Source organism: Vitis riparia, chromosome 8 (genome assembly GCF_004353265.1).
Source record: "Vitis riparia cultivar Riparia Gloire de Montpellier isolate 1030 chromosome 8, EGFV_Vit.rip_1.0, whole genome shotgun sequence".
NCBI classification, from domain to species: domain Eukaryota; kingdom Viridiplantae; phylum Streptophyta; class Magnoliopsida; order Vitales; family Vitaceae; genus Vitis; species Vitis riparia.
Genome location: NC_048438.1, coordinates 12,692,025 through 12,715,729, shown reverse-complemented (window position 1 = coordinate 12,715,729; position 23,705 = coordinate 12,692,025). Strand labels below are relative to the sequence as shown.

The following is a 23,705-nucleotide window of genomic DNA, read 5'->3' as shown; positions in this document are numbered from 1 at the left end:
CAATTTATGCATGATCTTAGAGAAGTGCACATGCAAGCAATGTTTAGAATGCTCCAATACCTAAAGTCTTCAACTAGCCAAGGCATTTATTTCAAAAGGAGAGGGATTCAAATCCTTAGACGCCTACCATGAATGCTAATTGTGTTGGATAAATAACAAACCAAAGATCAATATCAAGGTACTGCACATTTTTGGGAGGAAATTTGTAGTTTGGAGAAGTAAGAAGCAATTGGTGGTGGCAAGGTCTAGTGCAAAAGAGGTATTCAAGGCTATGGCTCCTGAAATATATGATCTTCTTTGGATCAAGATAATGCTAAGTGACCTTGGAATCATCAAATGAGAAGAACTCATGAACTCCAATGAGAAGTCAACCATCAACATTGCACACAATCCAATGTAACATGATTGAACTAAGCACATGGAAGTGGACCGACATTTTATAAAAGAAAAACATGAAAATGAGCTAATTTGTACTCCTTACATTCATACAGAGGGTCAACTGATTGATATTCTAACAAAGGGTTTCCTACTCAGTCTTTTCAAACTATCTTAAGCAAGCTTTGAATTAAAAAATACCCATTCCTCAACTGAAGGGAGAGTATTGGAAAATCTACCAACTTGTGCGGCAAATTACTGAAAATTCTTCAGTAATCAAAGGCTAACTCATATAAGTTGTAGCCATTGTATAATTGTATATTTCCTAGGATTCTTTCTTTTTCTAGCATTCTTCACTTTTTATTTTTTATTTTTATCTTTGATAGCATAATCATAGGCATCATTCCTAGGCTATTTTTAGGTTATGTATTCCTATGTAATAAACAATGCAAAAAGTATTCTCACAAATGGTTCTAGATTTGAATGAAAACAATGGTTTTTGTATGGTATGTTAAAAAGCACTAAAAATGATTAAACACTGTTTAGGTACTGAATTTAAAGCCTTGTTTTACCTGATAAAATATCTGGGGAACATAAGTTCTTTCCCAAGGGAAGAGAAAATGAACAACGCTCAAAAGAGTTACTAAAAACTGCCAAGTATGATGTTGCCACAATTCTTATCTTCAAAACAAACAATGTTAATAAAGAAAAACCATTTTTATCAACATGAACAATTTATTTTGGTAGGACTACTAAGAATGACAGTGTCCATTAATACTAATATTTTTTTTTTATAGATAAGCACAAATATATTAAAGGGCAAAGGCCACAAAGCATACAAGGAGTATACAAATCAGTCTAAAACAAGAACACAAAAAAAAACCCCCTTACCCACCCTTAAGTGGCCGCTAGCCACTCCAAAAATCCTAAGAGCAAAGAGGACTCCTCTCCAATATACACCCTAGCCCAACTCCACAAGGTACATACAAAAGAATTTTTGAGTTTTTGTATATCTAACACACCTCCCCTAAAAGCTAATCTATTCCTCTCCTTCCAAACCGTCCAAAAATACACAACGGGATGGACTTCCAAATTTTTTTCCTTTTTTTCCCCACAAAAGAGCCCCTCCAACTGAATAACGCCTCTTTAACTAGCTCTGGGAACACCCACTTAACCCCAACAAGGGCAAGGATGATTTCCCAAAGGGCCCTTACCACTATACAATGTAAAAAAATGTGATTTAGATTTTCCTCTTCACAACCACACAAAAAACAGCGGTTAGGGAGCTGCCAACCCCTTTTTTGAAGCCTATCCAAGGTGAGAATCTTCCCCCACGCGGCTTTCCAAGCAAAAAAGGCCGCTTTGGTTGGGACCTTGTCCACCCAAACGCATTTAGTTGGAAAGGCGCATGCATTGGTAACAGCCAGCACGTTGTAGGCAACCTTAACCCCATATTTGCCATGACTCCCACCTTTCCATAGCACAACATCCTCCTCGGAAGATATCCTAAAGTCCCTGAGCATATTAAGCAATCCTCTAATCAAATCCAGTTCCCAATCATTAAAATCTCTATGAAATCTAAGATTCCAACCTCCTTGACCAATGTTTGGGTCCCACATCTCATTAACTGTTGCATTCCTGTGAACCGCCAACTCAAAAAGCTGGGGGAAAGATTGGGACAACGTCGCATTGCCACACCACTGGTCAGTCCAGAATTTAACTCTAGTCCCCTTCCCCACCTTAAACTTTATGTTATCCCAGCACCACTTAGCTTCCTTCAAAATCTCCTTCCAAACCCCCACTCCACAAGTTCCACGGGCTTTTTTAGTTCTCCATCCAAAATCTTCCTGACCATATTTCACCCCAATCACCATCTTCCAAAGATTATCCTTTTCAACGACAAATCTCCATAACCATTTACCCAACAACGCTTTGTTCAAGGGATCAATCTTCCGAATGCCAAGGTCACCCTTCTCCTTTTGAGTGCACACCACCTCCCATTTAATTAAATGGACTTTCCTCTCTAAGCTTCCCCCTCCCCAAAGAAAATCTCTTTGTAATTTTTCGAGTCTATTTGCAACACTCTTAGGCATTCGAAAGAGGGACATATTGTAAATAGGCATGCTGGCCAGAGTGCTCTCGATTAAGGTGATACGCCCTCCCTTCGAAATATATTGTCTTTTCTACTGGGCTAATCTTCTCCTCATTCTCTCTTCCACCCCATCCCAAATAGAGATAGCTTTGTGGTAGGCTTCAAGGGGCAGCCCCAAGTAAACAGTGGGCAGCAATCCCACTTTGCTCCCAAGCTCCATAGCCATTTCCTCAATTTCTTCCACCTCACCAACCGGAATTAAGACGCTTTTATCTAGATTAATTCTGAGACCGGAAGACGCCTCAAACCAAGCCAAAATCTAGCTTATGGCAGAAAGTTGCTCTTTCCTAGCTTCACAAAAGATGATTGTATCATCAGCAAAAAGAAGATGTGAAACTATCATCTCCTCTTCCACTCTCCCCAGAATTCTGCATCCTGACAAGAAGCCCCCATCAACCGCCCTTCTTATCAGATTGCTAAGCACTTCCATGCCTAACACAAAGAGATACGGGGGGAGAGAGGATCTCCTTGCCTTAGCCCCTTGGAATTCGAGAAGAAGCCAGCCAGCACCCCATTGATCATGACTAAAAATTTGGCGATTGAGATGCACCACCAAATCCACTCCATCCACCGCGACCCAAAGCCCATTTTAAACAGAACTTTCATGAGAAAATTCCAATTAATGCTGTCATAGGCTTTTTCAATGTCCAATTTGCATATCGGCCCTTTCTCGTTCCTTTTGTGCCAGAAATCAATTACCTCATTGGCAATAAGTGACGCATCCAAAATCTATTTGCCCCTCACAAAGGCATTTTGATCCCCAGAAACCACCTCGTCTAACACCTTCTTCAGCCTATTCGCCAACACCTTAGCCATAAGCTTATACAAACTCCCTAACAAACTGATTGGCCGGAAATCACCCAGGTCTTCAGCCCCTCCTTTCTTAGGGAAAAGGATTGAGGCTTTTGGAAAAGGATCTCTGGTCATAGAATTCTCTAAACAGGTCCATAATCTCCTCCTTCACAAGCTCCCAGCTTGATTGCCAAAAAGCAACTGTGAAGCCATCTGGGCCTGGAGCTTTATCACCATTCATATCCATTAGGGCGGCGTAAATTTCCTCTTCAGTAAACGGCATCTCCAAGACTTCAGCTTCACGGGAATTGAAGTGTTTAAGGTGCAGCCCCTCAATATCCGTTCTCCAGCCCGGTTCTTCTGATAGTAACTGCTGAAAAGCATTCACTATCCCCTCTCTCACCTCCTGGTCCTCAATCATCCATACTCCATTAATTTTAATTTTATCCAGAGAATTATTCATTCAGTGAGCATTTGCCATCCTATGGAAAAAGCCAGTGTTTCTATCCCCCTCCTTAAGCCACAATTCCCTTGACAATTGTCTCCAGTGGGTTTCTTCCATTGAGACCCATTTTTTAAAGGAGTCCTTGGCTTCTTTTTTCAGCTTAGTTTCTCCTTCAGACAGGCTCCTCTCTTTTTCCACCCCGTCCCAAAACTCCACTTGTTGAAGGACTGAGTTCTTATTGGCTTCCAGCCTACCAAACACCTCCCTGTTCCACACTTTAATTTTTTGTTTCAGCACCTTCATTTTAGTGACTAACCTGACACTGGCCCTCCATCTCACCTCACCCCCCTGCCACCAGCCCCGAAGAAGGTTCGTAAAACCATCAGCTTTAAGCCACATATTTTCAAACCTAAATGGGGAAGGACCCCTCCTTAACCCCCCCCATCGACAAGATAGGAAAATGATTTGAGGTAAGTCTGGGCAACCTACTTTGCACGACCTCATTGAAATGATCAAGCCAACTCTGGGTCACCAGGAACCTATCCAATTTGGCTCAAGCCTGATTATTCCTCCCCCCACTCCATGTAAGCACGCCCCCTTGCAATGGAGGTCAATGAGCTCTAACTCATCAACAACCTGAGCAAACCTTCTCATTGCACTCGTTAGCCTTCCTTGATTACTTCTTTCCCTCGGGGAAAGGATGACATTGAAGTCACCCCCTAGACACTAGGGATCATCCCAAATGCCTCTAATTGCTCCTATCTCCTCCCACATCCACTCCCTTTCCTCTCTAGAGAAAGGCCCATACACACCAGTGAACATCCAAACTAGCCCATCTTCCACGTTCCTTAGCCTACAAGAGATTGAGAAATTTCCCACTTCCATTTCAATCACTTCCAAGGTTCTCTTATTCCAGTAGATCAGTAACCCTCCCGCAGACCCATGGGCATCCAAGGTACCCCAATCAAGACAACCTGAGCAAACCTTCTCATTGCACTCGTTAGCCTTCCTTGATTACTTCTTTCCCTCAAGGAAAGGATGACATTGAAGTCACCCCCTAGACACCAGGGATCATCCCAAATGCCTCTAATTGTTCCTATCTCCTCCCACATCCACTCCCTTTCCTCTCTAGAGAAAGGCCCATACACACCAGTGAACATCCAAACTAGCCCATTTTCCACGTTCCTCAGCCTACAAGAGATTGAGAAATTTCCCACTTCCAAGGTTCTCTTATTCCAGTAGATCAGTAACCCTCCCGCAGACCCATGGGCATCTAGGGTACCCCAATCAAGAAATCTTCCAATGCCTAAGCTTCTCACCAGCCCCTTTGTCATTGCCTGAATTTTGGTCTCCTGGAGACAAAACAAATCCACTTTTTGACTCCTGATCATGGCCTTAATCACCTTTCTTTTTGAACTGTCGTTAGCTCCCCAAACATTCCAACTCAAGAGTCTTATCTTCATTTAACCACCATAATCTAACAACCTCTTACTTGCATTCCACACTTCTATTTCTTTCTCCCCTCGTAATTAATTGAGCATTCTAGTCTTTTCAATTCCCTTTCAAACTTAGATTTTTCTAAAAGGTTTTTGTTGTGGACTCTTTCCTTTCTCTTTCGGATTTTAACCAAAAAATCCAAAATTTCTTTCTCCAGACCTTCTATCGAAAACTCCAAAAACTTTCTAAATTTGGCCAACTCACTCTCCTCCCAACTTTCCTCCTCCCATCCCTTTCTTTCACGTGGCATAGAATGAACTAAACACAACTCCTTTCCACAGTTGTCCTTGCAGCCATTAAAAACCTCCATCAATTCCCAGCGGCTTGCATTATCCTCTTCTAGGGGTCCCGGGGTGAGAAGCATGCGTAAAGGGATTTCCCTCAGGTGAGTCACCCTGTCATCCCCAGAAAGGTCGCAATACTCCCCCAATGGAGTCCGACCGAAAAAGAAAGAAGGAGAAGGTGAGGACCCAGACGTCAACAAGCCACTAGGGATAGGAGCACACTCGTACCTCGACGCTTCCTCAATTAGGGCGTTGTAGGTCCTTGACTTCTCCATGGAATAGAGCTCCTTTCCACAGTTGTCCTTGCAGCCATTAAAAACCTCCATCAATTCCCAACGGCTTGCATTCTCTTCTTCTAGGGGTCCCGGGGTGAGAAGCATGCGTAAAGGGATTTCCCTCAGGTGAGTCACCCTGTCATCCCCAGAAAGGTCGCAATACTCCCCCAATGGAGTCCGACCGAAAAAGAAAGAAGGAGAAGGTAAGGACCCAAACGTCAACAAGCCACTAGGGATAGGAGCACACCCGTACCTCGACGCTTCCTCAATTAGGGCGTTGTAGGTCCTTGACTTCTCCATGGAATAGAGCTCCTCCTCAACTTGCTTCCACCGGCCATCTTTTTCCCAGAAAGGAAAGCCTTCAGCGTCTGGATCCCTCAGATGATTTGGGCCAGCCCACACTAGAGGCAAAGCCATCCCAGAGCAGCCCACCAAAGATTGGGGTGGGCCTCGACAGTCGTCCCTCCCAGCCGGCCCAGGCGCCCCAATGGTCTCCACGGCCTTTAGCCTCCTAGAGCCCTCTAAAGACGAAGCCCCCAAAGGATACAGCCTAGCCTTAGAAGAAGAGACTGGATCAAGCCCACCGGGCCCAACGCCCAACTCGGAGCTTCGAAAAGCCTCAGTAGGGCCAAGCATAATGGACTCCCCTTGCAGCCTTCCTGGTTCCCCACTAACGACCCAAATGGGCCTCAAAATCGAGCCCCAAGGAGCCCCGACCCACCTGTTTGCCCCCTCATCCCATCAGCAGACTGCAAGTGAGTCTCGATCCTTGCATCGTCCACCTTTTCCATCACGCGCTTGCCCGCGCGTGTAGAGGCGTCACCCTCAACCTCTTCTTCTCCTCTGTTGTTCTCCCCCCTTCTCTCTGCCGGCAACACTCTCATTACCGGCCTTACCTCCCACCACAGGATTAGCGAATAGCACACCCCTTTGACCCCAATTTCTATCATGCTAGGGATCTCCTCGCCAGTTAGCTTCACCAGGATCCTTGCCCACTGCAGCTCTTCCAGCCTCTCTGTCTGAGAATCAATCGCTAAAAAACCCCTACACTTCTCCCCCACCTTTCTAAGGGTGTCCCGATCCCATAAAGAAATGGGTAACCCCACGATTCTCACCCAAGCCTCATTTTTCTTCTCTCTTTCCAACAGACACCCTGTCCTAGGGCTTCATTTCTCCAGTCGCAGAAATGTCTTCCTTACCAAAATTCCTCCCAGATTTAGTGCTTTTTCGACTTCAACTACCATCTCAAACTCCATTAGCACCTTTCCCCTTTCCAACTTAGCCAAACCTAAATTGCCATTCAATCCCCAGGATCATGCCATTTGGTTCCCCCAACTTCTCAGGTCATCCCCCTTCACTGACTTTGGATCCCACGAGCCAACAAGGCAATGATCCAACCTCTTTAAGTTTCGACTAAGGTCCTTGTGGCTTACTTCCACCCTAGCCACTGACCTGCTATTGCAATTTTGCATCTTCACCACTTCTGCAAAACTTTTTCCCAAACTGGGCACCAACGACATCGCCTTCTCCTTCTGACTCTCCTTCCTCTCCATAGCAACACCCAAAGCCCTAAGCGTCTCCACCATAGCAACCCAGCCCCCTTTCCCTCATTTTCCTTTGGGGATAAAGATGTTGAACCTTTTCTTCTCCAGATCCTCGACACCTAGACGGATGAAGCATCCCCCCTCATTTTCATCCCGCAACGGTGAGTAGGTCCTCCCTCTTTCCCTCCAATTTCTTACCCATTTGCCTACTCGTGTGTCCTTAATGCACAAAGCCAAACCTTCCATAAAAAACCCTAGACTATCCGGACCCATCTTAATCCACGAGGACACCCCTCTTTTCCTTTCCACAATAATGACTTGCATTTTGCCCTTCTTCTCTTCTGCCTCGATCTCGAAGGTCTTCGACTCTACCTCAAAATTGCTCTTCCACCGGCTGTTCCAAGGCTCCAAGCCGCCGATATTTTTCGCACCATCGCTCGCACATAGAACCGCTCGCTCTCCTCCCTTGCTCTCACTCACTCTCCAGCCCTCTCTCTCTCTCGCTCTCCTCCATTCCTAGTCACATTCTATCTAGTATCAGAAAAATTCTTTCTCAATAGAATAAAAAATAGCATTGTGAGAAATATATGTCCATTAATACTAATATTGGAAACACTTATAGTGTCATTACCATAACAGAACTAGAAAGCAGTACTTTTGATGTAGAAATACACATATTTAGTTACAGAAACATAATCCTTCCAATAAAACAAAAACAAAGCTTGAATAGGAAACTGGTCCTTTGGACAAATGGAAAAAATAATTAATACTGCATGGGTTTTAGGCACAAAAGAAAGTTAAAAAAGAAATGTTTTACCAAACAAACTATAAACTGTACTCTTATATACAGTAATTCAAAGGTAATGATGATTGTCTCCAGGAAGATTAAACTAAGTGGAAAAGTTGAGCAGGATAACTCACTTTTGTCATAGCTACATGCAACTTTTGTGCAACATTAAGGAAATGGCACATACCCATTCATTATGCCATATTGATGAACACAGTCTAGACAACGTCTTACAAGCTGAAAAAAGATGTAAATACGTTATTACCAGTGAAGAAGTTTAAAGCATTTTTTCCCTTCTCCCTCCATTTGATAAATATGAAGTCTAGACACTTCAAGACATGCATAAAAGAAAAAAGACTAAAAAAGGAAGCAGGCAAACCTTTTCATTAATCTCTAACCCAAGAAAATTCAAGTCCTCCCTCCTTTTAGCCATGGCTAGAAGAAACAATCCATTTCCTGCCATTTAGAATCCAGTGTGTAAGCAAAAAAACTACAGCTTAGGTTAATGAATCAGAATCAAAATAAATAAACGGAAAACTAGATCTAAGGTTAATGATTAAAACCAAAATAAATGAGCAAAAGTTTAGAAATGAGACTAGAAGTAAAGAAGACAATAATTTTCAAATTGGTATATCAATTGTAGAGGTGTACAGGTCACTTATTCCCATTGATGCCTCTTATTTATGACAAGTTCCCAAAAGAGTTCTCTTATATCATCACTTAATACAATACTTGCCATAATATGGAAAACAGTCAGCTGTCAGTACAGCTGTGTCCAGCTGTGATGTACAGCTGTGTACAACCATTTGTATAGTTGTCAAACAATTGTGATTTATTCTATATAGTTGTTGTTTATTTTGTATGGTTGGCCATCCTAAAATAGCTTTGTATATCCCGTATAAATCCACTAAAGATATACGAGAAAATTCATTCAGCAATTTATCAAGTTGGTATCAGAGCAAAAGTAGAGAATTTGCGTTGCTGCCTAATCAACACTTCTTCCTTCTTTTCACCTTCTTTGTTGGCATATAATGTCTACAAAAACAGAAGTGGGTATTTCTGATAGCAAAAATTCATCCATGGAGACCATTCACAAGACTACCCCTCTCCGACAATTTCTATTAAGTTGGATGGTACTAATTATCATGTTTAGTCTCAAATTTTGGAGATGCATATTGCTGGCAAAAAGAAGAAGGGTTATATCAAAATCACTAAACTGGGTTGGACCCTCTAACCCTAAAGCAAAACCATTGGGTTGGCCCTCTTCCATGGTTGAATTAGGCCCACCACCCTCTTTCTCCACCAAGACGCGGCCAAGCCTCAGTTAGGCCACGGGCCCAACCATTCCTAATTGCAGATTTTTAGCTCCATGGGCTCCAGAGACCAGCCCACACCTCGCATCTGCATTGCCGACCACAGCCCGTCTGCCCACAAATGTGGGCCCACTCCCCTTCCCACTTAACATCCCTCCATCACGCCTTTCCTTTCCAACTGCTCTCCCTCTCCCACCTTTTCCTGCAACCCCAACAAAAACTCCACCAGGCAAGTTAAGAGTCAACAGCCACCTCCCTGTTTCTTACTTCACCACTGAAACACGACATGCCACCCCCAATAGATTGCACAAGCGATCGGTAAGCCCCATGCTACTCCTCGCTCGTGTATCCTCCCCCTTCCTTCATCCATAACCTTCAGTCACTCACTTCAGCTCTTCAAATTCGTTGACACCACTATCTACACCCACAAAGGCACTTCCCACCATAGTTGGATTGCAAAGCAAAAGGAACCCACAACCAACTGTAACGACCCAAATAAGTCTTTCCCCTCAGAACTTCACCAAGAACCTGGCCCACTGAAGCTGTGAAAAATTAGTTGTGTCTGAACTCCCACAACAATCGCCCATCTTTCTGAACTCCTCCCAATTCCAGAAGTGTAGCAGAAGACCCACTACTCTCACCCAGATTTGTTTAGCATGCTCTCCTACCTGAAAGCATCCTATCTCTGGCCCCCATCTCTCCAAATGTAACACTTTATCCTCGAAACAACGAATCCCCCCCTTTTTTAGGATATTAATTTTAACACCGCACCTCTTCTTTTTAGAAGTTTTTCTATCATTTACAATTAATAATCATCTCTTATTTTTTTAGAGTTTCTTAGGCTTCTATGTATTAACTTTCTATTACATCCATTGTTTTTTTATTTATAAGTCATACATGTGAAAATTAGAAACATAATACTCTTTATAAATTAACAAATATAAATACATTATTGACACGAAATATGGGATGAAAAATAATAAGTTCTATCTATTAGATTGACTATACACACGGTTTATATAGGAGATTACAAGAGAAGAAATAGGAAACAAGAGACATAATAGGAAGCTAACTTATTCCTAAACTAACTTATTTCTAAATCATAAAACTATCTATTTACAGAAATAGGAAACTAACATAATAGGAAAAAAAAATTCTCCTATTCTATTTACAGCTCAACAATTATTAATTTATTGATAAATCAATAACCCCGCTAAGACAACAATTTCTCTTGGTCTCAAGAGTATTATTTTATAGGGGTTTTACTATACATAGTACATGCACATCTAGATAAGACAAAACAGCTAAAATAGCCATTTCAGCATTAACATAGTCTAGAACTATGACAACGCTCATAAAAAACATAACAGTCTAAAACTATGAACTACATCCTTGCCTTCTTTTGTTAGCTCCCAATTCAGCAAACTTCACTTGCTGTTATTTTTTTCTTTTCATTATTCATACACATTTGAAAAAACAAAACAAAGAAACTATAGGAAGGGAATGGAGACATAAATACCACTGCCAATGTCAACTACCAAGGGTTGGGATGGATGACTATAGGCTGCATTCCAATCAATCTCAACTGGGTATGCCTGCACAAAGCAACTGCCATAAGGTTATGAAGTGCTAACTGAGTAGAAATTGATGTATGGACGGCATACATAAAATAATATTATACAAAACTTGACTCTCCAGTTGCATGGCTTCTTATAGTGAGCATATCCATTTACACTTTATCTTTTTGATAGGACTGAGCAATCCAGTATTTCTGAGTCAAAATTAAAAGTACTAACTTTAGGCCATAAGCACAGTTACCAGGCAAACCATTAAAGGAAGCATGGTTACCAAGTACATATACTCATACGATACCACTTTAGATAAACCATGAAAAAAGCAGTGTAAGAGAATCATTAGTATATCACCTATAAAAAAAAAAAAAGAGAATCATTAGTATTGAAATGAAATTGATTCACTTTTTACAAGCCATGCACATACACTGCAGCACAAGCATAGACACATTCAAAACACCTCAATGCCCATATTACTAATACAATTTTACTAAATGTCAAATGTATGAGGAGGGGAAGCATGTTATATTGCACTGAAGGTTCAGGTCTTGTTTTATATAGCACTTAAACATGTTAATAGTATAAATGTGAAGATACACCAGTATAATTACCATAATAAAATACAAATGAGGTCATTTATAGAACTGATAAAATGCTAGTAATTTAAACAAGTGTTTACAAACATTAAGAAGAAATCCACTATCAACACATTATGGTTTTTTTCTCTGCAGCTTAAAATCCCACTTTTCTTGCTTCTCAAAAGTACTTTCAAAATGCTCAACCAACAGTCCTAGATGATCTATTTCAAAAGGCATACTAATGTCACAACACCATAATGTTTTTAAAACTCTCCTTCAATCCTAATTCATGTCCCATGCATTCACCAATTTTGGTGTACCTCAAATGATGGATCTCAAGCATAGAGATCTTTTCTAAACATAAATCAACCTAATCAGATGATTTTTTTTGTTTTTTTTTTATAGGTAAACATAGCAAATATATTAAAAGTGCTCAAAAAAGGCACATAAAGTACACACAGAGTAGTAGTAGAATACAAGCAAAAGGACAAAGAAACAACAAACAACACCCGATACAAAAACTTCACCCTAAAGGCCTAGATAGAAACCCCAGACATATCAAACTCTTAGGTAAAACCAAACCAAAACACCCCACTACTGCCACTTCCACTCTTCCTTGCACTTCCTGAAGCCACCACCATCTGCCATCAACCTGATCAGATGATCTTAAACACCTACTCAAATTTGTCTTTCACCACTGGATAAAATTGGTTTTCTCTTATTAGAAATCTAATTAGTGGATTCAACAAGAAGGTGGATCCAACCATGACTGGTTGTGCAGGAATTGTACATAAGGACAAGAGGATAGATTTACCACGTTCTCCAGTCCTGCTTTAATATACCTTTATATAGTAACTAATTACAACTTTAAAATTTGAGTGGAGAGAAGGATAAAAAGCATACTCTATCTAAGGCCATTAAACCAGGAAGTTTTCTTCCTTTGAGAAATTCCCACACCACTGAAGCATTCTCAACCATATTATAAACTGAGACAAAACTTGATTCCTTCATAACTGCTTTGCAAGCCATATTCCCAATAACAGTTATTTCGCAGTTGCTTTGAGTTAGTCTATCAAGCATTGACACCAACTTAGATGCTCCATATATATCCTGACTTGGCAACCTGAATTTTACTGGACCAATCCAGATAATTTTCTGTGGTAAATTGATAAAAAGTGTTAGATACATCTGAGAATCAGAAGAACAGCAACAAGTTAAAAGACACCAATGCAGCAAAAGAATTCTTACAAAGAAAAAGTTGTTAGCACATTATACAGATGGCTCAAAATAAAGTTTAATTGATTAGTAATTCTTTTCTCTTTTAATATCCACTTATCAGAGTTCACAACAAACAGAAAAATTGGGACAAAATTGAGCATGTGATTCTGAAAATACCTTGAACCTTTTAATGCATAACAAACTGTAGATGTGAAAAAGAAATGATAAACATTTGATGCCTGAATTAGGCGGGTACATAAGGTTACACTCGTCTGTACAATACCTGGAATTCATCCTTAATAATTGCTTTATGCAAAAACAAAACTCAAAATTGAGTGAGAAAGACTAACATTCATACAAATACACTCCACTAACCTTTTCAATTTACAGAGTATTTCACATAATAACTCTACAATTTCTTATTTTTCTTATTTCAAAATAAAAGGTATGACCACACTTCACTTTCACAAGCCTTTCTAGTTTCTACAGCCTTTTCAACTTCATCCTATCAAATGTTTCTCCAGTTTATTACATTTTTAATGCTGTCTTTTCATTTCTTTTCTTTTTCCCAAGTTGTGACTCTTTTGGTGTGGTTTCATTTCCAATATAGGGTATGCTCATCATGCATTTAAGCAGTCTTCTTTATTTGAAGGGGAAGAAATGTGATGTAGGAGAACCGTAGGATGGTTGCCTACAATCAAATTGTTGGGCTAGGGTTTTTTTAGAGTTTAAGGAGAAGAAGAGATAGAAACCTCAGAGTCACACTAAAGCCTTCTAGGAGTCTCACCTAGAAGAAAATCAATAGAGTTTCACCATTTAAAATTGCAAAGTATGCAAGAAAACATGATATTATTAATCATCAATCCCCATTAATTTGATTTACATTAATTAAACTTATTTATAGATATCTCTAAGAAAACTAAAGTCTACTTGGATTCTAATAACCTATTGTGACTCTAATTCAAATTCTCTTATAACCTAATTAGCTACTCCTAATTTAAATCCAACAAATACTAATCCTATTTTAATTCTAAGTAATACTAATCCTACTTTAATTGCAATTAATACTAATTTCCTATCTTGATGTATATTTTGGAGATTCATCCTCATCAAAATGTTTCAAGGAACTTCCTGTCATGCTTTGGTTTCTAAAAAGATGCTTCAGCATAGCAAATAGTTCAAGAAATGTGAACTTTATGTCTCAGAGAGGGCTGATTGTGATCATTCAGAGCATTTATTTTGATTGACAGATCTTACAGAAGAATCAAGAATGCAAAGTGGGTAAAATTGCTGTCTCTGGAGTTGAAGTAGACATAAGTAGTGAGATAAAGCTAAAATTATAACCACTGTGTTGTAAATAACAGAGACCACAACTTCACCCTTCAGTTTCAAGTGGCAAGGGGCTGGGGTGGGGATGTGAGAGGTTCAAGGTTCAAGTCCAGCAGGGACCAAACCCATAAAAAAGGGAAGGAAAAAAAAACGGAGCACAGCTTCAAGACAACAAACATGGGCATTGAAGCCACAACGTCACCCTTGAGGTTCAAGTGGCAATGGAATGGGTGAGGATGTGAGAGGTTCAAGGTTCAAGTCCAGCAGGGACCAAACCCCAAAAAAAGAAAGTGGAAAAAAATCAGGGACCACAACATCAGTACAACAAACATACGCATTAAAGCTATGTTGCATCAATTGCCTATATTCATCAAATAGTAAACAAACCCCTCACCTCCTCCAAACATCAACAACGCAGCAAAACAAAACCAAGTGAAGAATGAGATTTAGTTCAGTTCAGAGTAAATGTGATGTTGTATCAGAAAAAAAAAAAAAAAAAAAAAGAATGAAAAAAATAGGGAACAGTCATACATTAAGATACAAAATGAGAATCTTCTCATCTCACCTTGCAACCTGTAAGCAAAGAATTTATTTCATCCAATGCTTTGGGTCCAGGATCAACAGGTATCCAACCTAAAAGGAAAAAATGTTGATAGATGAGAAAACAATCAATAAATATCAATATCATAAAAAAGGCAACAGGAGAATATCAAATGGAAATTGTCCACTTAATTGTAAATCAATACTTAACAACAAAAACTCATTCCCAACAAATGGAAGTACTAGCAGTATAATGATCCACCTAAACTCCACAATTACAAATATCTTTTGTTAGATGTGCCTTGTGAAAAGAAATGAGTCAAAGTAAATTTATTATCAGGATTCTGCACATTTGTTGACCAGTTCACACTTTACAGACTGGTACACATAATTGAGTGTGCATTTATGTGCAGATAAATATATGAGACATGTGATTTCCATTTTATAGACTTTCAGAAATATTTACAGATTGGCACCAAGCAGAACAAGACCCATTTTGTATCATATCTAGGGGATTCCTTGGTTCAGGCTGAAGAAGCAATGCCACTCGATCATTATCAAACTGACTGCAATCTTTTTCTGGCCATGAGGATCCCACCAGAGTGCCTTCTACTTCTAATAGGCCAAGACTGATATTTGAAGTTTTTGAGAATAGTAAATTAATTATCAGGATTCTGCACATTTGTTGACCAATTCACACATTATAGTCTAGTACACATAATTGAGTGTGCATTTATGTGCAGAGAAATATGAGAACATGTGATTACCATTTTATAAACTTCCGGAAATATTTACAGATTGGCACCAAGCACCCTAAAGGTTTTTGAGACTGATATTTGGAGGTTTTAAATTATGCAAGGAGCAAACCAAATGGTAGGCCCTAATGAGCATCTCTGCATATCAGCTATAATATGACTGATCCAATGTTGCTACCTCAGTCAACTCATTCATAAGTGGGGACATTAAGAAGAAGAATGTCCACCATAAAATTAGAGTTTATTGATGGAAATAGGTGTTTCAGGATGGTTATGTCTAGTTTCTTTTGGATAACTAAGAAAGGAGATATTAAGCACAATCAAACAAACATATCCAAAAGGTGTCTCTAAACTACTATTTCCTTCTTTCTTCTAACGTTCATACTTGTATAAGTTGTGCCAAGATACACTAAGTGCTCATTTAATATTCCAAGGAAAACAACACAAAAACAAGAAAGAGGTTAGTTAGTCGGTACTATCAACTAATTCTGCACACAAGATCCCAGCCAAGTCCCATTTTAGTCATGTTGAAGAAGACCAGTCTTAACATTCAGAGTAGGTAGGTTTCAGAGATTTAGCAGCTACAGTTATAGCATTACTTGAAAATTTTAATCATTAAAATGAAACATAGCATGTAATATTCCAAGCTTAATAAATGCAAACTCACCATCAAGAATACCATAGGCAGGAAATATTTCCATTTGCTTTGGAAAATCATTAGTCATGCACCAGAAGTCTTTTGGATATAGAATTGGTATCTTTCTGTTTTGCGCAAGCTGAACTATATTTGAAGCTTCTTTCAGTGGTCCACCTTCCAACAAATTCAAGGGAACATGCAGTCCTAAGGCATGCATTATTTGGAATGCCATCATCCCAACAAACACCAACCCGTCACATCTAGAAGCCAAGTATCTAACTGCACTTGCTTTATCAAAAAGATTACCCCCTCCAATCTGCATTAAATAGCAGAATGACAGAAATAGATTAAGAACAGTATTGAATTAACAAATTATTCCATAATTTATCAGAAAGTGCAAGAAGTTTATAGACTTAAGGGAGTAAACATTAGCTTTTCAATGGAGTGGAGCCGTACAATTGCAATACATGGTTTCTTATTGATTTGGGCAGCCATCTTTAGTTGACATAGGCTCTCCTCAAAGTGAAACCCAGCCACACAGGCAGAGCAAAAGCGAGGAACACCAACAGTTGATGCAAGAATTTTATGAGAATTGGAAAAGGAATCATTGACAAAGATATCAACTACTGAAGATAATTGTTCAGCAAACTTTGAACAATTAGCAAGTTCCCCTTTGAACTCAGAAAGATTCTCAAGAAGAAGAATGTCTGCTTTCTCAAGCTCTTCCATCTTAGACAGACTACAATTGGAAATGCATCTTGATGGAGCAACTTTGAGTTGGAGTACTGATGACAGAAAATCTGAAACATAGAGACCATCATCAAGCATTAAGCACAGACTCCTACATAAACAAAACAAGCTACAATTTGTTCTATAATAATAAATATAGCCTTATGTTGTGATGTCTCTCAATTCTTTTAATAATATCTGATGCTCATTGCAGGTTTTTTTTCTTCTTTTATTTTTATTTTTATAGGCATGCAAGAAACAGCAGAATGCTACTTGGTGAGCTTAATCAAGACTGGATGAGTAAAACTGAAGAGTACTATCAGAAACAGAACCATTTTATATTATATACCTGCAACAGATTCCACCACAAGAAGTTTTGAATTAATTTTCATGTTCCAATCACTCAGTAGAATTATTTTGGCCCCAGCTTCAAATAAATACTTGATGGTAGAAACTGCACTGGTGACTTGGCTCTTCAGGTCCAGTTCTTTCTGGAGTAGGATTGCAGAATCAAATCGAACCATCACCACTTTTGCAAAAAGCTCCTCCTTGGGAAATCCTTTAAGAGTTTGTATGTGTGGAAATGCATCTAATTCTCCTGCATCATGAACATAGGCCTAAAAGAAGTGGTAATTAGATTAACCTAAAAAAACCAAAATAGCAATAAGCATTGCACTTGAGAATTCTGGTACCTAAATTAGACTAGGCCATTTTATTTAGCCCATAATCTGTGGAAATGTGACTTTAAGAAGCTACTTCAACACTCACATATTGGATTCAAAACGATCGAGCTATTTGCCCATGATCATAAGCAGGTCTGTCATCATCCTTCTTATAGACCTCCTAGAATCGATTGCATTTTCATCAGAACACATCTTATCGTTTCACCTTACTAGGATTAGGAATCGAAAACCATATGGAAATAATGGGTTTAATATAAATTGCCCAATATTTCCAAATTAGTCCAATTTTATACCTTTTTGGCATAAGCCATATTATCTCAAAAGTTCATGTTTCTAGGGGTTGGTGAAATGGAATGGTCTCACTATCTAAATGAAGAACAATTCAGTCAAAAACTCAGTCCAATAATATTACTTACCGGCAAATAGTGCAATATTTCTTAAGAAGTCTCTGCTATTCAAATATAGCTCCTATGTGAACTATTTGGAAAATCACAGCTTGGCATCTCTCTATTAAGACCATAGAAGTTTCATTTGATCAAATGCAGAAGTGTTGTATCTAAAACAATATTAAGGGTCTGTTTGGTAATTGTTTTCGAAAACAATTCTAAAAAAATAGTTTTTAAGAACAATTTTTGAAAAGTGTTTTTTGATTTTTGTAGAACAAAAATTTGTTTGAAAGCCTAAAATATTTTTAACCTATTTTTATATTTTTAAATATATTTTAAATTAATTTTAATATATAGTATTTTATTTTTAATCATTCTACATGTTTATATAATTATTTCTTAAAATAACCTTCATAAAACAAGTTAAAACAATAGAAAACGGCTAAAAGATGCTTTTAGAAAACACTTTGTTTTCCGTTCAAAACAATTTTTGGCTGTCAAATATGTTTCCTGTGTATTTTGTTCTGGAGAACAAAAAACCATTTTCAAAAATAGTTCCCAAACAAACCCTAAATTTAGCAAAAAGAAAAAAAAAATGCTCATTAATATATCACCCATATTTGTACTAGGATTTTAACTTTTTCCTGGGGTTAGATTCAGTTCAACATTTTTTTCTTTCTTTCTTTCTTACTTTTTTCCCCTTTTTGGTGGGTATGGGACAGGATAGGAAGTGTTAGTTTCAAGCAAATGTTGACCTCACATGAAAACAAATCTAAGCCTAAAGTATAGTAGTAAGCATGATATAGTACCTTACCTTGGGCTTGAAGTGAGCATTTCTCAACATGATCTATCACCTTCCAACTACCTACCAAAAACTAAATTTGAAAATTAAATGGAGACACAGAGGATAAAAAAGGATAAAGACAAACCATTTGTCGACTAAGTTTAGCAGATGATAATAACCTTGCAGAAAAGATTGAATGCCTTGATATTTTTGAAGCTTATCACGCTTTCTATTATACGAACACGATTTATGTTGGAGAAACATCATTGCATTGGTGAGGCAATTGTAGAAGCTAGAATTGCTTGGGGAGAGAGTTCCTTGAAGAAGGTTCAAAAATTGGGCCATCTCTTCCTGTGTAAACTATTATAAGCAACATCAACAATCAACAATTTAGAACTAATAGGCAAAAAAACTATAGAAGCACCCTCTAGTCTTAGGTAATGATCAATGTGGACAATCATAAACTAACTCAATAGAGGAAGAAATATAGTTTCCCTAAGAATGACAACTAATGATTGTGGCTTATGCAAACTCCCCTTTGACATTGTCAATCTTTCTAAATCTGTAGAATGACCATTTATTTGGATACTACCTTCAAACCTAATCATTAACACGTGCTTTTGTATATTTCCAGTTTTTGGCTAGATGCACCTTGAGAATTATATTTTTGCTCTCATTTCTTGTTTATGATTCTCTCAAATAAACATGCTTTCGATCTTCTATATTAGCTAGTATTGCTGAGAGACTTTAGACCTGTTTAGTAACCGTTTTTTAAAACAGATCTGTAAAACAGTTTTTGGAAATAGTTTTTGAAAATTGGTTTATTATATTTGTAGAACAAAAGTCTGTTTGGAAAATTGAAATGCTTTTAACCTATTTTTAATATTTTTAATTATGTTTTAAAAATAATTTTTATATCTAGTGCTTTATTTTTAGTCATTCTACATGTTTGTATAATTAGTTTTTAAAAAACTTGAAAATAAGACAAAACAACTTAAAACAACTAAAAAATATTCTCTAAACATATTTTGTTATTTGTTTTTAAGAACAAAAAACAGAAAATAGCTTTCCGGTTGTCAAACGTGTTTTTTCAGTTTTTTTTGTTTTAGAAAACAAAAAATTGTTTTTGAAAACAGTTGTCAAACAAACCCTTTCTTTCATTTTCTATTCTTTTTTATTTTATTTTTTGTTGTGTCTCTCTTATAGAGTTCCTTTGTATCTTTCTTTATAATAAATGTCCATTTTTCATTAAATTAAGTGAACAATCACTAGAGTTCAATTGTGGGGCTTTGCAGGTTGACATTACCAACAGGGAGTTCCTAAAAACAAATAGAAAGCATACACACCCACTCATGTGTGTAAACAAAAAAGGAAAAGAAAAAATAATTAACTTGACCATCTTCCTACCATCTTTTTGAGGTTTCCAGAATAAGTCCATGTTCGATATAATGATTACAACAAATGCACAAAAAGAAAAAAGAAAAAAAAAAGAAAAAAAGAAAAAAAAAGAAAAGAAAAGACGAAAACATATGGAGATTCCAACTCAATAGCGAGCTGATCACTGTCCCTTGGGAATGCAAATAGTCAATGACAGCAGTTTCTCTCCACAGCCTGCCTTCGTTTGAGGGGTGAAGGGTTGAGAAAAACTGTCAAAAGCACTTTAGATTTTTTATAGTAAGTTAATAAATCACACTCTCTCTACACGACAGAAATTTCAATTTATAATTTGACATTGGCAATCATATAATTCAGAAGTTCATTACGGAAAAAGAAGTTTTAGCTACGGATGCAAAGAATAAACCAGCCTGACTTGGATGTAACAGGCATACTTTCCTTTCTTCCTTACCCCTGCATAATATAGTTATGTTAATCTTTTTTAATCCAGTAGAGTAGTGTATCCAATCCAATTCTTTGAGTTTCAGCCATTGTGTCAACATTAGTTGGGTGATATGAAGCACAAAAGGCCAATAAGATAGTTTTCTCTTCTACAACCTAGAGAGGCTCTGCTTGGGCGGTGGCCAAACAATGAAAGAAAAAAAAATCAATTTTTTTTATTTATTATTTCCTACTCAAGAATCCAAAAGACCCCACTAAAATTCAACCACACAACTCAGGAGGAATGCAAACTACAGTTGCTAGCACTTTCTCCCTCTGTTTTACCTATCAAAAAAAAAAAAGAAAGCACCTTCTCCCTTTACAGTGGGTGCAGAAGGCATAAAGCAAAATTACTTAACCACAAAATAGGTATTAAAAATACTTTTATGTCATATTGGAAACTCAACTCAATTGACCCCAACACAACTACTTGCCCTAAGAGAAATGCTAGTGACTGTGTCACAGGCATCTTCTCCATCTGCAGTGGAAACTTATTGCATAAAAATAAACTTCTCTACAGACTTGACCACTCCATAGCATTACTCCCTGGCTTAGCTAATGTTCAATTTTTTGAGAAACGGAGAACAGGTTAATATTTGATCTTTTCCTCTCTTCCTAGGTTGGTATCACAAAACTGCCATTAAGTTGAATGAAAAGATCAAACCAAATCACTAAACACAATTCCCACCAAACGGAGACATATTGTAAGGTATTCTTGTTTTGTTTGATTTCTCAATGTAATCTTTTTCACGGATATGCCATGCAATAAGAACATAACCCACCGTCGTCTGAGAGAATAAAAGAAAAGAGAAGAAAAGAAAGTGAGAGTTGGAGCCGCACAATAGCATTTTTTTAGTCTTCACACAAATGAAGCCAATTAGTCGCATTACACTCGCTTACATAAGGTTTTGGCTTTACTCAAGTAAAGCAAAATTAAATTGCTCCATTTTCTTAGCAGCCAAGCGGAGCACATATTATTTGAAAGAAGAAAGATCAGAGAAAGAAGATTACCCGATTCTTTCACCTTCCCAGATAAGGCTCCTGTTTGCAAAAGAAGCGGAGCGTTTTAGGCAAAGTGGTAATAATCAGTTCCAACTTCCGAGAATCATGAAAAGGACGCCGTTCAATAGTCTTTGGGGTAAGCAGACATTGAACGACGTTGTTTAAGTAGCTTTAGTGAATACTTTCAAACTCCGTAGGTGGTGGTGAAGCAACCTGTGCCCCACCGCCGACCTCAAAACCAAACACGGATTATCCCAAAGGCCGGCAAGTACAGAGACTTTTTGGAATGGGTTTGGGCTTTGTGGTGGGCGTCTTTGGAGTTCTGATACTCGCCCAATGCAGCCCCATTCCATAATATTCCCCTCTGGTTTAGTTGAGATTTTTGAGAAACAAAGAACAACTTAAAACATAAAATTCAAATATTTGTTTTTTTCCCCTCTTCCCATGTTGGTATTAAAAAAATGTCACTGAATTGAGAAGGAAAAAAAAATCAATACAAAACTGAATCACAAAACCTAATTCTCACCAAACGGAGAGATATCGAGGTTTTATTGTTTATTTGATTTCTCAATGCAATCTTTTTCACGGTTCTCCTGAGCAATTAAAACAACACCCACCGTTTGGCCTCCGAGAAACTAAAAAGAATATAAAAGAAAAGAAAATGAGAGTTGGACTCTCACGATTTTAATTTTTTAGCCTCCACACAAATGAAGCCGGGCTAGTAGGCGCATTACACTCGCTTAAATGAAGATTTTGGCTTCACTCAAGTAAAGCAAAATTAAATTGCTCCATTTTCTTAGCAGCCAAGCGGAGCACATATTATTTGAAAGAAGAAAGATCAGAGAAAGAAGATTACCCGATTCTTTCGCCTTCCCAGATAAGGCTCCTGTTTGCCAAAGAAGCGGAGCGTTTTAGGCAAAGTGGTAATAATCAGTTCCAACTTCCAAGAATCATGAAAAGGACGCCGTTCACTAGTTTTTGGGGTAAGCGGACGTTGAACGACGTCGTTTAAGTAGCTTTGGTGAATACCTTCAAACTCCGTAGGTGGCGGTGAAGCAACCTGTGCCCCACCGCCGACCTCAGAACCAAACACGAATTATCCCAAGAATCATGAAAAGAACGCCGTTCACTAGTTTTTGGGGTAAGCGGACGTTGAACGACGTCGTTTAAGTAGCTTTAGTGAATACCTTCAAACTCCGTAGGTGGCGGTGAAGCAACCTGTGCCCCACCGCCGACCTCAGAACCAAACACGGATTATCCCACACGCCGGCGAGTACAGAGACTTTCCGGAATGGGTTTGGGCTTTGTGGTGGGCGTCTTTTGGAGTTCTGATACTCGCCCAATGCAGCCCCATTCCAGAATATTCCCCTCTGGTTTAGTTGAGATTTTTGAGAAACAAAGAACTTAAAACGTAAAATTCAAATATTTGTTTTTTTTCCCCTCTTCCTAGGTTGGTATTTAAAAAATGTCACTGAATTGAGAAGGAAAAAAAAAATCAATACAAAACTGAATCACAAAACCTAATTCTCACCAAACGGAGAGATATCAAGGTTTTATTGTTTTATTTGATTTCTCAATGCAATCTTTTTCACGGTTCTCCTGAGCAATTAAAACAGAACCCATCGTTTGGCCTCCGAGAAACTAAAAAGAATATAAAAGAAAAGAAAATGAGAGTTGGACTCTCACGATTTTAATTTTTTAGCCTCCACACAAATGAAGTCGGGCTAGTAGGCGCATTACACTCGCTTAAATGAAGATTTTGGCTTTACTCAAGTAATGCAAAATTAAATTACTCCATTTTCCTTCATTTTCTTAGAGAACAAACAAAGCACATATTTGAAAGAAGAAAGAGAAGAAGAGGAAGATGATCACCTGATTCTTTCGCCTTTTCCGATTGGTACCGTTTGCCACTGGCCAAAGAAGACATTCGAAAGAGGATTGCTCTCTTGGCCTATTACTATAATACCCCCAGTTGTCTCTGCACAACGGTTATTTTCGAGGGTATTATTGTCAGATGATAAAACGGAGCGTTTTAGGCCAGAGTGTTATAAACTTCAATAGCCGATCAAAAAAATCTCAAAACGACGCCGTTCAATGGTTTTTGGATTAACCGCATGGAGAACGACGTCGTTTAAGTGGACTTGTCATAAATAC

General features: G+C 38.3%; 2 protein-coding genes and 1 long non-coding RNA gene across 3 annotated transcripts in view; all 3 read right to left on the bottom strand.

The window, feature by feature from the left end:
* LOC117919860 (phosphoglycerate kinase-like) overlaps positions 1 to 23,530 on the bottom strand; it is a 44,310-nt gene extending 20,780 nt beyond the window's left edge. Inside the window, exons 1-11 of the mRNA XM_034837136.1 lie at positions 23,424 to 23,530; positions 18,854 to 19,034; positions 18,700 to 18,755; positions 17,171 to 17,438; positions 16,549 to 16,892; positions 16,123 to 16,408; positions 14,726 to 14,793; positions 12,517 to 12,768; positions 10,984 to 11,059; positions 8,531 to 8,607; positions 8,339 to 8,388 (exon numbers count right to left, since the gene is read on the bottom strand). Coding sequence (XP_034693027.1) covers positions 8,339 to 8,388; positions 8,531 to 8,607; positions 10,984 to 11,059; positions 12,517 to 12,768; positions 14,726 to 14,793; positions 16,123 to 16,408; positions 16,549 to 16,892; positions 17,171 to 17,438; positions 18,700 to 18,755; positions 18,854 to 19,019 — 1,643 coding nt within the window. The 5' untranslated portion in view covers positions 19,020 to 19,034; positions 23,424 to 23,530. The remainder of the gene's footprint in view (positions 1 to 8,338; positions 8,389 to 8,530; positions 8,608 to 10,983; positions 11,060 to 12,516; positions 12,769 to 14,725; positions 14,794 to 16,122; positions 16,409 to 16,548; positions 16,893 to 17,170; positions 17,439 to 18,699; positions 18,756 to 18,853; positions 19,035 to 23,423) is intronic.
* LOC117919862 lies at positions 1,436 to 8,258 on the bottom strand. The gene is made up of 2 exons (XM_034837137.1): positions 4,739 to 8,258; positions 1,436 to 4,400 (listed from the first exon to the last, which is right to left on the bottom strand). The coding sequence occupies exon 1, from the start codon at positions 6,454 to 6,456 to the stop codon at positions 5,272 to 5,274; it is 1,185 nt and encodes a 394-aa protein (XP_034693028.1). The 5' UTR covers positions 6,457 to 8,258; the 3' UTR covers positions 1,436 to 4,400; positions 4,739 to 5,271.
* Positions 19,971 to 23,400, bottom strand: LOC117919864. Its single transcript, XR_004652146.1, has 3 exons — positions 22,408 to 23,400; positions 21,561 to 21,590; positions 19,971 to 20,320 (listed from the first exon to the last, which is right to left on the bottom strand). It is a non-coding gene; the product is annotated as an uncharacterized LOC117919864 (long non-coding RNA).
* Positions 23,531 to 23,705: the final 175 nt, after the last annotated feature.

Excerpts from the sequence above, each read along its gene's own strand:
- LOC117919862 (XM_034837137.1), bottom strand. The coding sequence starts at position 6,456 with ATGCTTGGCCCTACTGAGGCTTTTCGAAGCTCCGAGTTGGGCGTTGGG.